This window comes from Salmo salar, chromosome 09 (assembly GCF_965601325.2).
Source record: "Salmo salar chromosome 09, fSalSal1, whole genome shotgun sequence".
In the NCBI taxonomy this organism is placed as follows: Eukaryota; Metazoa; Chordata; class Actinopteri; order Salmoniformes; family Salmonidae; genus Salmo; species Salmo salar.
This window is the reverse complement of record NC_138299.1, coordinates 145,734,625-145,749,772: the sequence shown is the minus strand read 5'-3', so window position 1 is coordinate 145,749,772 and position 15,148 is coordinate 145,734,625. Positions and strand designations below refer to the sequence as shown.

At 45.3% G+C, this 15,148-nt stretch overlaps 1 protein-coding gene across 2 annotated transcripts in view; it reads left to right on the top strand.

Moving 5' to 3' along the window:
• Positions 1-15,148, top strand: part of LOC106613131 (2-phosphoxylose phosphatase 1) — a 51,841-nt gene that overhangs the window by 24,634 nt on the left and 12,059 nt on the right. For both annotated transcript variants that reach the window (XM_014215089.3, XM_014215090.3), the window contains exon 3: positions 3,248-3,430. In XM_014215089.3, the coding sequence (XP_014070564.1) occupies positions 3,248-3,430 (183 nt within the window). The remainder of the gene's footprint in view (positions 1-3,247; positions 3,431-15,148) is intronic.

Here is a 15,148-nt window from a genome sequence, read left to right as displayed (position 1 = left end):
TCCTCTTGTCCAGATGGGTTAGGGCAGTGTGATTGCGATTGCATCGTCTGTGGACCTATTGGGGCGGTAAGCAAATTGGAGTGGGTCTAGATGTGTCAGGTAGGGTGGAGGGGATATGGTCCTTGACTAGCCTCTCAAAGCACTTCATGATGACGGAAGTGAGTGCTACGGGGCGGTAGTCATTTAGATCAGTTACCTTAGCTTTCTTGGGACAGGAACAATGGTGGCCCTCTTGAAGAATGTGGGAACAGCAGACTGGGATAAGGGTTGATTGAATATGTCCGTAAACACACCAGCCAGCTGGTCTGCGCATGCTCTGAGGATGCGACTGGGGATGCCGTCTGGGCCTGCAGCCTTGCGAGGGTTAACACGTTTAAATGTTTTACTCACGTTGGCTGCAGTGAAGGATAGCCCGCAGGTTTTGGTAGTGGGCCATGTCAATGGCACTGTATTGTCCTCAAAGCGAGCAAAGAAGTTGTTTAGTTTGTCTGGGAGCAAGACATCGTGGTCCGCGACGGGGCTAGTTTTTCTTTTGTAGTCCGTGATTGACTGTAGACCCTGCCACATACCTCTCGTGTCTGAGCCGTTGAATTGCGACTCTACTTTGTCTTTGTACTGACGCTTAGCTTGTTTGATTGCCTTGCGGAGGGAATAGCTACACTATTTGTATTCAGTCATGTTTCTGGTCACCTTGCCCTGATTAAAAGCAGTGGTTTGCGCTTTCAGTTTTGCGCGAATGCTGCCATCAATCCACGGTTTCTGGTTGGGGAATGTTTCAATAGACGCTGTGGGTACAACATCACTGATGCACTTGCTAATAAACTCACTCACCGAATCAGCGTATTCATCAATGTTGTTGTTCGATGCTATGCGGAACATATCCCAGTCCACGTGATTGAAGCAATCTTGAAGTGTGGAATCCGATTGGTCGGACCAGCGTTGAACAGACCTGAACACGGGTGCTTCCTGTTTTAGTTTCTGTCTATAGGCTGGGAGCAACAAAATTGAGTCGTGGACAGCTTTTCCGAAAGGAGGGCGGGGGAGGGCCTTATATGCGTCACGGAAGTTAGAATAACAATGATCCAGGGTTTTGCCAGCCCGGGTCGCGCAATCGATATGCTGATAAAATTTAGGGTTCTAAGTCAGGTCAACAAAAGGACTTTTCCTGTATGTTGTTATGATCACACCACGTCTCGTTAATCATAAGGCATACACCCCCGCCCTTCTTCTTACCAGAGAGATGCTTGTTCCTGTCGGCGCGATGCGTGAAGAAACCAGGTGGCTGTACCTACTCCGATAGTGTCTCGAGTGACCCATATTTCCGTGTAACAAAGGACGTTATTGATGCTAACTGACCATCTATACTGGTGCTAACTGACCAGTGAGTCTATACTGATGTTAACTGGCTGTCTATACTGGTGCTAACTGACCAGTGAGTCTATACTGATGTTAACTGACCGTCTATACTGATGCTAACTGACCAGTGAGTCTATACTGATGTTAACTGACCGTCTATGCTGATGCTAACTGAACAGTGAGTCGATACTGATGCTGACTGACCGGTGAGTCTATAGTGATGCTAACTGACCGGTGAGTCTATACTGATGCTAACTGACTGTCTATACTGATGCTAACTGACCAGTGAGTCTATACTGACGTTAACTGACTGTCTATGCTGATGCTAACTGAACAGTGAGTCGATACTGATGCTGATTGACCGGTGAGTCTATAGTGATGCTAACTGACCGGTGAGTCTATACTGATGCTAACTGACCGGTGAATCTATACTGATGTTAACTGACCATCTTTACTGATGCTAACTGACCAGTGAGTCTATACTGATGTTAACTGACAGTCTATACTGATGCTAACTGACCAGTGAGTCTATACTGATGTTAACTGACCATCTTTACTGGTGCTAACTGACCAGTGAGTCTATACTGATGTTAACTGACAGTCTATACTGGTGCTAACTGACCAGTGAGTCTATACTGATGTTAACTGACAGTCTATACTGGTGCTGACTGACCAGTGAGTCTATACTGATGCTAACTGACTGGTGAGTCTATACTGATGCTGACTGACCAGTGAGTCTATACTGATGCTAACTGACTGGCCTGTGTTTCTGAAGGGGACTGCAGTAGTTCCCACACCGCTCTCTCACCTTGGGCCGCCTGGCCTTGGGGTCACAGGTCAATGGTTGTCAAGGCAACCCTGGGTTATTGGTGAGGGGTTTTGTACAGGGTTCTACTGCTGTTCACATGTAGATGAGCTGGGCTGAGGAGGAGGCTTGGGTCATGATGGGCTGAGTCTGGGCTGAGGGGAGGCTGGGCTGAGGCTGAGGCTGGACTGAGGAGGAGGCTGGGCTGAAGTTGGAGACATGATGGGCTGAGGGGAGGCTGGGCTGAGGGGAGGCTGGACTGAGGAGGAGGCTGGGCTGAAGTTGGAGACATGATGGGCTGAGACTGGGGACATGCTGGGCTGAAGCTGGGGAATGATGGGCTGAAACTGGGCTGAGGAGAGGGCTGGGCTGAGGCTGAAGCTGGAGACATGATGGGCTGAATCTGGGGACATGAGGTGCAGAGGCTGGGCTAGCGCTGAGGCTGGACTGAGGAGGAGGCTGGGGACATGATGGGCTGAGGCTGGGTTGAGGAGGAGGCTGGGGTCATGATGGGCTGAGGCTGGGTTGAGGAGGAGGCTGGGGTCATGATGGGTTGAGTCTGGGCTGAGGGGAGGCTGGACTGAGGAGGAGGCTGGGCTGAAGTTGGAGACATGATGGGCTGAGACTGGGCTGAGGAGGAGGCTGGGCTGAAGCTGGAGACATGATGGGTTGAGGCTGGGCTGAGGAGGAGGCTGGGGCCATGATGGGCTAAGACTGTGGACATGCTGGGCTGAAGCTGGGGTCATGATGGGCTGAGGAGGAGGCTGGGGACAGGATGGGCTGAGGAGGAGGCTGGGAACATGATGGGCTGAGGGGGGCTGAGGGGGAGGCTGGGCTGATGCTGGGCTGAGGGGAGGTTAATAGACTTTATAGACCTTAATAAAGGAGAGTCCTTTGAGAAATGGATGTCAGTGGTGTGTGTCTCTCTCGCTATACTTCTCTCTCGCTCTCTTTCTCTCACTCAATCCTTTATTCTCTGCTATTTCATTCAGTCTCTCTCTCCCTCACAATCTGTCAAACATTGAGGAATTGGCCCATTAAAGTAATTTGAAAATGTTTATACTCCCCCCTCTCTTCTCTCTCCAGTCCACCTAATCCCCACTACACCCATGGGTGAGGAGCGGCCCCCCCAGGGTCAAGGCCAGGGCCAAGGGAAGAGCAGGAAGAGAGTGATCCCTGTCCCCAACACAGAGGCTCCTGAACCAGACCCAATCGCTGAGGCTTATGGCTACTGCAACACCCCCAACCACTCTGAACAGGCCTGGGAGGGTGAGACACGCACACACACAGTCTAATCTGCTGTTCCATTGGTAACTGGGAAGAAAGAGCAATGTTTCAGTCCTTTGCAGTCTGCTAACATGTTAGCCATTGGCTCAACCAATCAGTGAAGATAGGTCAAAGCGGAGGTTTTATAACAGAACCTTAGGGAGTCAGTCAGCAGGTAACAAGGAAGGCTTAGCCATGTGGAAAATACGGGACGTTTAGATGTGTGTACTAGAGGTCGACCGATTATGATTATTCAACGCTGATACCGATACCGGTTATTGGAGGACCAAAAAAAAGCCGATACCGATTAATCGGCTGATTTTTATATATATATTTGTAATAATGACAATTACAACAATACTGAATGAACACTTTTATTTTAACTTAATATAATACATAAATAACATAAATGTAGTCTCAAATAAATAATGAAACATGTTCAATTTGTTTTAAATAATGCAAAAGCAAAGTGTTGGAGAACAAAGTAAAAGTGCAATATGTGCCATGTAAAAAAGCTATTGTTTAAGTTCCTTGCTCAGAACATGAGAACATATGAAAGCTGGTGGTTCCTTTTAACATTAGTCTTCAATATTCCCAGGTAAGAAGTTTTAGGTTGTAGTTATTAAAGGAATTATAGGACTCTCTCTCTCTATACCATTTGTATTTCATATACCTTTGACTATTGGATGTTCTAATAGGTACTTTAGTATTGCCAGCCTAACCTCGGGAGTTGATAGGCTTGAAGTCATAAACAGCGCAATGCTTGAAGCATTGCGAAGAGCTGCTGGCAAATGCAGGAAGGTGCTGTTTGAATGAATGCTTACGAGCCTGCTGGTGCCTACCACCGCTCAGTCAGACTGCTCTATCAAATCATAGACTTAATTATAATATAATAACACACAGAAATACGAGCCTTAGGTCATTAATATGGTAGAATCCGGAAACTATCATTTCGAAAACAAAACGTTTATTTTTTCAGTGAAATACGTAACCGTTCCGTATTTTATCTAACGGGTGGGATCCTTAAGTCTAAATATTGCTGTTACATTGCACAACCTTCAATGTTATGTCATAATTATGTAAAATTCTGGCAAATTAGTTCGCAACGAGCCAGGCGGCCCAAACTGTTGCATATACCCTGACTCTGCGTGCAATGAACGCAAGAGCAGTGACACAATTTCCCTAGTTTAATTTAGCCTGCTAACATTAATTTCTTTTAACTAAATATGCAGGTTAAAAAATATATACTTCTGTGTATTGATTTTAAGAAAGGCATTGATGTTTATGGTTAGGTACATTCGTGCAACGATTGTGCTTTTTTCACAAATGCGCTTTTGTTAAATCATCCCCGTTTGGCGAAGTTGGCTGTCTTTGTTAGGAAGAAATAGTCTTCCCCCATTTCGCAACGAGCCAGGCGGCCCAAACTGCTGCATATACCCTGACTCTGTTGCACAGAACCCAAGAGAAGTGACACAATTTCCCTAGTTTAAATAAATTCATGTTAGTATGCAATATTAACTAAGTATGCAGGTTTAAAAATAAATACTTGTGTATTGATTTTAAAGAAAGGCATTGATGTTTATGGTTAGGTACATTGGTGCAACGACAGTGCTTTTTTCGCGAATGCGCTTGTTAAAATCACCCGTTTGGCGAAGTAGGCTGTGATTCAATGAAAATTAACAGGCACCGCATCGATTACATGCAACGCAGGACACGTTAGATAAACTAGTAATATCATCAACCATGTGTAGTTAACTAGTGATTATGTTAAGATTGATTGTTTTTTATAAGATAAGTTTAATGCTAGCTAGCAACTTACCTTGGCTCCTTGCTGCACTCGCGTAACAGGTAGTCAGCCTGCCACGCAGTCTCCTCGTGGAGTGCAATGTAATCAGCCATAATCGGTGTCCATGTTATGAAAACTTGAAATCAGCCCTAATTAATCGGCCATTCCGATTAATTGGTCGACCTCTAGTGTGTACACCAGATGTTTTGGGTTATGTAAAGATAATTGATAGGCTGGGGTTGGGTCATAGTTTGCTAGAGGATAAAGGGTCATGGATAGAGAGGATAAAGGGGCATGGTTAGAGGATAGAGAGGATAAAGGGTTATGGTTAGAGGATACAGAGGATGAAGCGTCATGGTTAGAGGATAGAGATGATGAAGGGTCATGGTTAGAGGATAGAGAGGATAAAGGGTCATGGTTAGAGGATAGAGATGATGAAGGGTCATGGTTAGAGGATAGAGAGGATGAAGGGTCATGGTTAGAGGATAGAGAGGATAAAGGGTCATGGTTAGAGGATAGAGATGATAAAGGGTCATGGTTAGAGGATAGAGAGGATGAAGGGTCATGGTTAGAGGATAGAGAGGATAAAGAGTCATGGTTAGAGGATAGAGATGATGAAGGGTCATGGTTAGAGGATAAAGGGTCATGGTTAGAGGATAGAGAGGATAAAGGGTCATGGTTAGAGGATAGAGATGATGAAGGGTCATGGTTAGAGGATAGAGAGGATAAAGGGTCATGGTTAGAGGATAGAGAGGATGAAGGGTCATGGTTAGAGGATAGAGAGGATAAAGAGTCATGGTTAGAGGATAGAGAGGATAAAGGGTCATGGTTAGAGGATAGAGAGGATAAAGGGTCATGGTTAGAGGATAGAGAGGATGAAGGGTCATGGTTAGAGGATAAAGTGTCATGGTTAGAGGATAGAGAGGATAAAGGGTCATGGTTAGAGGATAGAGATGATGAAGGGTCATGGTTAGAGGATAAAGAGTCATGGTTAGAGGATAGAGAGGATAAAGGGTCATGGTTAGAGGATAGAGAGGATAAAGTGTCATGGTTAGAGGATAGAGAGGATAAAGGGTCATGGTTAGAGGATAGAGAGGATGAAGGGTCATGGTTAGAGGATAGAGATGATGAAGGGTCATGGTTAGAGGATAGAGATGATGAAGGGTCATGGTTAGAGGACAGAGATGATGAAGGGTCATGGTTAGAGGATAGAGAGGATGAAGGGTCATGGTTAGAGGATAGAGAGGATGAAGGGTCATGGTTAGAGGATAGAGAGGATGAAGGGTCATGGTTAGAGGATAAAGTGTCATGGTTAGAGGATAGAGAGGATGAAGGGTCATGGTTAGAGGACAGAGATGATGAAGGGTCATGGTTAGAGGATAGAGAGGATGAAGGGTCATGGTTAGAGGATAGAGAGGATGAAGGGTCATGGTTAGAGGATAGAGAGGATAAAGGGTCATGGTTAGAGGATAGAGAGGATGAAGGGTCATGGTTAGAGGATGAAGGGTCATGGTTAGAGGATAGAGAGGATGAAGGGTCATGGTTAGAGGATAGAGATGATGAAGGGTCATGGTTAGAGGACAGAGAGGATGAAGGGTCATGGTTAGAGGATAGAGAGGATAAAGGGTCATGGTTAGAGGATAGAGAGGATGAAGGGTCATGGTTAGAGGATAGAGAGGATGAAGGGTCATGGTTAGAGGATAGAGAGGATAAAGGGTCATGGTTAGAGGATAGAGAGGATAAAGGGTCATGGTTAGAGGATAGAGAGGATGAAGGGTCATGGTTAGAGGATAGAGATGATGAAGGGTCAAAGGGTCATGGTTAGAGGATAGAGAGGATGAAGGGTCATGGTTAGAGGATAGAGAGGATGAAGCGTCATGGTTAGAGGATAGAGATGATAAAGGGTCATGGTTAGAGGATAGAGAGGATAAAGGGTCATGGTTAGAGGATAGAGAGGATAAAGGGTCATGGTTAGAGGATAGAGAGGATAAAGGGTCATGGTTAGAGGATAGAGAGGATGAAGGGTCATGGTTAGAGGATAGAGAGGATGAAGGGTCATGGTTAGAGGATAGAGAGGATAAAGGGTCATGGTTAGAGGATAGAGAGGATGAAGGGTCATGGTTAGAGGATAGAGAGGATGAAGGGTCATGGTTAGAGGATAGAGAGGATGAAGGGTCATGGTTAGAGGATAGAGAGGATAAAGGGTCATGGTTAGAGGATAGAGATGATGAAGGGTCATGGTTAGAGGATAGAGAGGATGAAGGGTCATGGTTAGAGGATAGAGAGGATGAAGGGTCATGGTTAGAGGATAGAGATGATGAAGGGTCATGGTTAGAGGATAGAGAGGATAAAGGGTCATGGTTAGAGGATAGAGAGGATAAAGGGTCATGGTTAGAGGATAGAGAGGATAAAGGGTCATGGTTAGAGGATAGAGAGGATAAAGGGTCATGGTTAGAGGATAGAGAGGATAAAGGGTCATGGTTAGAGGATAGAGAGGATGAAGGGTCATGGTTAGAGGATAGAGAGGATAAGGGTCATGGTTAGAGGATAGAGAGGATAAAGGGTCATGGTTAGAGGATAGAGAGGATGAAGGGTCATGGTTAGAGGAGAGGATGAAGGTCATGGTTAGAGGATAGAGAGGATAAAGGGTCATGGTTAGAGGATAGAGAGGATGAAGGGTCATGGTTAGAGGATAGAGAGGATGAATGGTCATGTTAGAGATAGAGATGATGAAGGGTCATGGTTAGAGGATAGAGAGGATGAAGGGTCATGGTTAGAGGATAGAGAGGATGAAGGGTCATGGTTAGAGGATGAAGGGTCATGGTTAGAGGATAGAGAGGATAAAGGGTCATGGTTAGAGGATAGAGAGGATGAAGGGTCATGGTTAGAGGATAGAGAGGATGAAGGGTCATGGTTAGAGGATAGAGAGGATGAAGGGTCATGGTTAGAGGATAGAGAGGATGAAGGGTCATGGTTAGAGGATAGAGAGGATGAAGGGTCATGGTTAGAGATAGAGAGGATGAAGCGTCATGGTTAGAGGATAGAGAGGATGAAGGGTCATGGGTTAGAGGATAGAGAGGATAAAGGGTCATGGTTAGAGGATAGAGAGGATGAAGGGTCATGGTTAGAGGATAGAGAGGATAAAGGGTCATGGTTAGAGGATAGAGAGGATGAAGGGTCATGGTTAGAGGATAGAGAGGATGAAGGGTCATGGTTAGAGGATGAAGGGTCATGGTTAGAGGATAGAGAGGATAAGATGAAAGGGTCATGGTTAGAGGATAGAGAGGATGAAGGGTCATGGTTAGAGGATAGAGAGGATGAAGGGTCATGGTTAGAGGATAGAGAGGATAAAGGGTCATGGTTAGAGGATAGAGAGGATAAAGGGTCATGGTTAGAGGATAGAGAGGATAAAGGGTCATGGTTAGAGGATAGAGAGGATGAAGGGTCATGGTTAGAGGATGAAGTGTCATGGTTAGAGGATAGAGAGGATAAAGGGTCATGGTTAGAGGATAGAGAGGATGAAGGGTCATGGTTAGAGGATGAAGGGTCATGGTTAGAGGATAGAGATGATGAAGGGTCATGGTTAGAGGATAGAGAGGATGAAGGGTCATGGTTAGAGGATAGAGAGGATGAAGGGTCATGGTTAGAGGATAGAGATGATAAAGGGTCATGGTTAGAGGATAGAGAGGATAAAGGGTCATGGTTAGAGGATAGAGAGGATAAAGGGTCATGGTTAGAGGATAGAGAGGATGAAGGGTCATGGTTAGAGGATGAAGGGTCATGGTTAGAGGATAGAGATGATGAAGGGTCATGGTTAGAGGATAGAGAGGATGAAGGGTCATGGTTAGAGGATAGAGAGGATGAAGGGTCATGGTTAGAGGATGAAGGGTCATGGTTAGAGGATAGAGATGATGAAGGGTCATGGTTAGAGGATAGAGAGGATGAAGGGTCATGGTTAGAGGATAGAGAGGATGAAGGGTCATGGTTAGAGGATAGAGAGGATAAGGGTCATGGTTAGAGGATAGAGAGGATAAAGGGTCATGGTTAGAGGATAGAGAGGATAAAGGGTCATGGTTAGAGGATAGAGAGGATAAAGGGTCATGGTTAGAGGATAGAGAGGATGAAGGGTCATGGTTAGAGGATCAGAGAGTGATGAAAGGGTCATGGTTAGAGGATAGAGAGGATAAAGGGTCATGGTTAGAGGATAGAGAGGATGAAGGGTCATGGTTAGAGGATAGAGAGGATGAAGGGTCATGGTTAGAGGATAGAGAGGATAAAGGGTCATGGTTAGAGGATGAAGGGTCATGGTTAGAGGATGAAGGGTCATGGTTAGAGGATAGAGAGGATGAAGGGTCATGGTTAGAGGATAAAGGGTCATGGTTAGAGGATAGAGAGGATGAAGGGTCATGGTTAGAGGATAGAGAGGATGAAGGGTCATGGTTAGAGGATAGAGAGGATGAAGGGTCATGGTTAGAGGATAAAGTGTCATGGTTAGAGGATAGAGAGGATGAAGGGTCATGGTTAGAGGACAGAGATGATGAAGGGTCATGGTTAGAGGATAGAGAGGATGAAGGGTCATGGTTAGAGGATAGAGAGGATGAAGGGTCATGGTTAGAGGATGAAGGGTCATGGTTAGAGGATAGAGATGATGAAGGGTCATGGTTAGAGGATAGAGAGGATGAAGGGTCATGGTTAGAGGATAGAGAGGATGAAGGGTCATGGTTAGAGGATAGAGAGATAAGGGTCATGGTTAGAGGATAGAGAGGATAAAGGGTCATGGTTAGAGGATAGAGAGGATGAAGGGTCATGGTTAGAGGATAGAGAGGATGAAGGGTCATGGTTAGAGGATGAAGGGTCATGGTTAGAGGATAGAGATGATGAAGGGTCATGGTTAGAGGATAGAGAGGATGAAGGGTCATGGTTAGAGGATAGAGAGGATGAAGGGTCATGGTTAGAGGATGAAGGGTCATGGTTAGAGGATAGGAAGGGTCATGGTTAGAGGATAGAGATGATGAAGGGTCATGGTTAGAGGATAGAGAGGATGAAGGGTCATGGTTAGAGGATAGAGAGGATGAAGGGTCATGGTTAGAGGATGAAGGGTCATGGTTAGAGGATAGAGATGATGAAGGGTCATGGTTAGAGGATAGAGAGGATAAAGTGTCATGGTTAGAGGATAGAGAGGATGAAGGGTCATGGTTAGAGGATAGAGAGGATAAAGGGTCATGGTTAGAGGATAGAGAGGATAAAGGGTCATGGTTAGAGGATAGAGAGGATGAAGGGTCATGGTTAGAGGATGAAGGGTCATGGTTAGAGGATAGAGATGATAAAGGGTCATGGTTAGAGGATAGAGAGGATAAAGGGTCATGGTTAGAGGATAGAGAGGATGAAGGGTCATGGTTAGAGGATAGAGAGGATGAAGGGTCATGGTTAGAGGATAGAGAGGATAAAGGGTCATGGTTAGAGGATGAAGGGTCATGGTTAGAGGATGAAGGGTCATGGTTAGAGGATAGAGAGGATGAAGGGTCATGGTTAGAGGATAAAGGGTCATGGTTAGAGGATAGAGAGGATGAAGGGTCATGGTTAGAGGATAGAGAGGATGAAGGGTCATGGTTAGAGGATAGAGAGGATAACTGGTCATTGTTAGAGGATAGAGAGGATAAAGGGTCATGGTTAGAGGATAGAGAGGATAAAGGGTCATGGTTAGAGGATAGAGAGGATGAAGGGTCATGGTTAGAGGATAGAGAGGATGAAGGGTCATGGTTAGAGGATAGAGAGGATAAAGGGTCATGGTTAGAGGATAGAGAGGATGAAGGGTCATGGTTAGAGGATAGAGAGGATGAAGGGTCATGGTTAGAGGATAGAGAGGATAAAGGGTCATGGTTAGAGGATAGAGAGGATAAAGGGTCATGGTTAGAGGATAGAGATGATGAAGGGTCATGGTTAGAGGATATAGAGGATAAAGGGTCATGGTTAGAGGATAGAGAGGATGAAGGGTCATGGTTAGAGGATAGAGAGGATGAAGGGTCATGGTTAGAGGATAGAGAGGATGAAGGGTCATGGTTAGAGGATAGAGATGATGAAGGGTCATGGTTATAGGATAGAGAGGATGAAGGGTCATGGTTAGAGGATAGAGATGATGAAGGGTCATGGTTAGAGGATAGAGAGGATGAAGGGTCATGGTTAGAGGATAGAGAGGATAAAGGGTCATGGTTAGAGGATAGAGAGGATAAAGGGTCATGGTTAGAGGATAGAGAGGATGAAGGGTCATGGTTAGAGGATAGAGATGATGAAGGGTCATGGTTAGAGGATAGAGAGGATAAAGGGTCATGGTTAGAGGATGAAGGGTCATGGTTAGAGGATAGAGAGGATGAAGGGTCATGGTTAGAGGATAAAGGGTCATGGTTAGAGGATAGAGAGGATGAAGGGTCATGGTTAGAGGATAGAGAGGATAAAGGGTCATGGTTAGAGGATAGAGAGGATGAAGGGTCATGGTTAGAGGATAGAGAGGATGAAGGGTCATGGTTAGAGGATAGAGAGGATGAAGGGTCATGGTTAGAGGATAAAGTGTCATGGTTAGAGGATAGAGAGGATGAAGGGTCATGGTTAGAGGACAGAGATGATGAAGGGTCATGGTTAGAGGATAGAGAGGATGAAGGGTCATGGTTAGAGGATAGAGAGGATGAAGGGTCATGGTTAGAGGATAGAGAGGATAAAGGGTCATGGTTAGAGGATAGAGAGGATGAAGGGTCATGGTTAGAGGATGAAGGGTCATGGTTAGAGGATAGAGAGGATGAAGGGTCATGGTTAGAGGATAGAGAGGATGAAGCGTCATGGTTAGAGGATAGAGATGATAAAGGGTCATGGTTAGAGGATAGAGAGGATAAAGGGTCATGGTTAGAGGATAGAGAGGATGAAGGGTCATGGTTAGAGGATGAAGTGTCATGGTTAGAGGATAGAGAGGATAAAGGGTCATGGTTAGAGGATAGAGAGGATGAAGGGTCATGGTTAGAGGATAGAGAGGATAAAGGGTCATGGTTAGAGGATAGAGAGGATGAAGGGTCATGGTTAGAGGATGAAGGGTCATGGTTAGAGGATAGAGATGATGAAGGGTCATGGTTAGAGGATAGAGAGGATGAAGGGTCATGGTTAGAGGATAGAGAGGATGAAGGGTCATGGTTAGAGGATAGAGATGATAAAGGGTCATGGTTAGAGGATAGAGAGGATAAAGGGTCATGGTTAGAGGATAGAGAGGATAAAGGGTCATGGTTAGAGGATAGAGAGGATGAAGGGTCATGGTTAGAGGATGAAGGGTCATGGTTAGAGGATAGAGATGATGAAGGGTCATGGTTAGAGGATAGAGAGGATGAAGGGTCATGGTTAGAGGATAGAGAGGATGAAGGGTCATGGTTAGAGGATGAAGGGTCATGGTTAGAGGATAGAGATGATGAAGGGTCATGGTTAGAGGATAGAGAGGATAAAGTGTCATGGTTAGAGGATAGAGAGGATGAAGGGTCATGGTTAGAGGATAGAGAGGATAAAGGGTCATGGTTAGAGGATAGAGAGGATAAAGGGTCATGGTTAGAGGATAGAGATGATAAAGGGTCATGGTTAGAGGATAGAGAGGATGAAGGGTCATGGTTAGAGGATAGAGAGGATATAGGGTCATGGTTAGAGGATAGAGAGGATAAAGGGTCATGGTTAGATGATAAAGGGTCATGGTTAGAGGATAGAGAGGATGAAGGGTCATGGTTAGAGGATAGAGAGGATGAAGGGTCATGGTTAGAGGATAGAGAGGATGAAGGGTCATGGTTAGAGGATAGAGAGGATGAAGGGTCATGGTTAGAGGATAGAGAGGATATAGGGTCATGGTTAGAGGATAGAGAGGATAAAGGGTCATGGTTAGAGGATAGAGAGGATAAAGGGTCATGGTTAGAGGATAGAGAGGATAAAGGGTCATGGTTAGAGGATAGAGAGGATGAAGGGTCATGGTTAGAGGATGAAGGGTCATGGTTAGAGGATAGAGATGATAAAGGGTCATGGTTAGAGGATAGAGAGGATAAAGGGTCATGGTTAGAGGATAGAGAGGATGAAGGGTCATGGTTAGAGGATAGAGAGGATGAAGGGTCATGGTTAGAGGATAGAGAGGATAAAGGGTCATGGTTAGAGGATGAAGGGTCATGGTTAGAGGATGAAGGGTCATGGTTAGAGGATAGAGAGGATGAAGGGTCATGGTTAGAGGATAAAGGGTCATGGTTAGAGGATAGAGAGGATGAAGGGTCATGGTTAGAGGATAGAGAGGATGAAGGGTCATGGTTAGAGGATAGAGAGGATAACTGGTCATTGTTAGAGGATAGAGAGGATAAAGGGTCATGGTTAGAGGATAGAGAGGATAAAGGGTCATGGTTAGAGGATAGAGAGGATGAAGGGTCATGGTTAGAGGATAGAGAGGATGAAGGGTCATGGTTAGAGGATAGAGAGGATAAAGGGTCATGGTTAGAGGATAGAGAGGATGAAGGGTCATGGTTAGAGGATAGAGAGGATGAAGGGTCATGGTTAGAGGATAGAGAGGATAAAGGGTCATGGTTAGAGGATAGAGAGGATAAAGGGTCATGGTTAGAGGATAGAGATGATGAAGGGTCATGGTTAGAGGATATAGAGGATAAAGGGTCATGGTTAGAGGATAGAGAGGATGAAGGGTCATGGTTAGAGGATAGAGAGGATGAAGGGTCATGGTTAGAGGATAGAGAGGATGAAGGGTCATGGTTAGAGGATAGAGATGATGAAGGGTCATGGTTATAGGATAGAGAGGATGAAGGGTCATGGTTAGAGGATAGAGATGATGAAGGGTCATGGTTAGAGGATAGAGAGGATGAAGGGTCATGGTTAGAGGATAGAGAGGATAAAGGGTCATGGTTAGAGGATAGAGAGGATAAAGGGTCATGGTTAGAGGATAGAGATGATGAAGGGTCATGGTTAGAGGATATAGAGGATAAAGGGTCATGGTTAGAGGATAGAGAGGATGAAGGGTCATGGTTAGAGGATAGAGAGGATGAAGGGTCATGGTTAGAGGATAGAGAGGATGAAGGGTCATGGTTAGAGGATAGAGATGATGAAGGGTCATGGTTAGAGGATAGAGAGGATGAAGGGTCATGGTTAGAGGATAGAGATGATGAAGGGTCATGGTTAGAGGATAGAGAGGATGAAGGGTCATGGTTAGAGGATAGAGAGGATAAAGGGTCATGGTTAGAGGATAGAGAGGATAAAGGGTCATGGTTAGAGGATAGAGAGGATAAAGGGTCATGGTTAGAGGATAGAGAGGATGAAGGGTCATGGTTAGAGGATACAGAGGATGAAGGGTCATGGTTAGAGGATAGAGAGGATAAAGTGTCATGGTTAGAGGATAGAGAGGATAAAGGGTCATGGTTAGAGGATGAAGGGTCATGGTTAGAGGATGAAGGGTCATGGTTAGCGGATAGAGAGGATGAAGGGTCATGGTTAGAGGATAGAGAGGATGAAGGGTCATGGTTAGAGGATGAAGGGTCATGGTTAGAGGATAGAGAGGATGAAGGGTCATGGTTAGAGGATAGAGAGGATGAAGGGTCATGGTTAGAGGATAGAGAGGATAAAGGGTCATGGTTAGAGGATAGAGAGGATGAAGGGTCATGGTTAGAGGATAGAGAGGATGAAGGGTCATGGTTAGAGGATAGAGATGATAAAGGGTCATGGTTAGAGGATAGAGATGATGAAGGGTCATGGTTAGAGGATAGAGAGGATAAAGGGTCAAGAGAGGATGAAGGGTCATGGTTAGAGGATAGAGATGATGAAGGGTCATGGTTAGAGGATAGAGAGGATGAAGGGTCATGGTTAGAGGATAGAGAGGATAAAGGGTCATGGTTAGAGGATAGAGAGGATAAAGGGTCATGGTTAGAGGATAG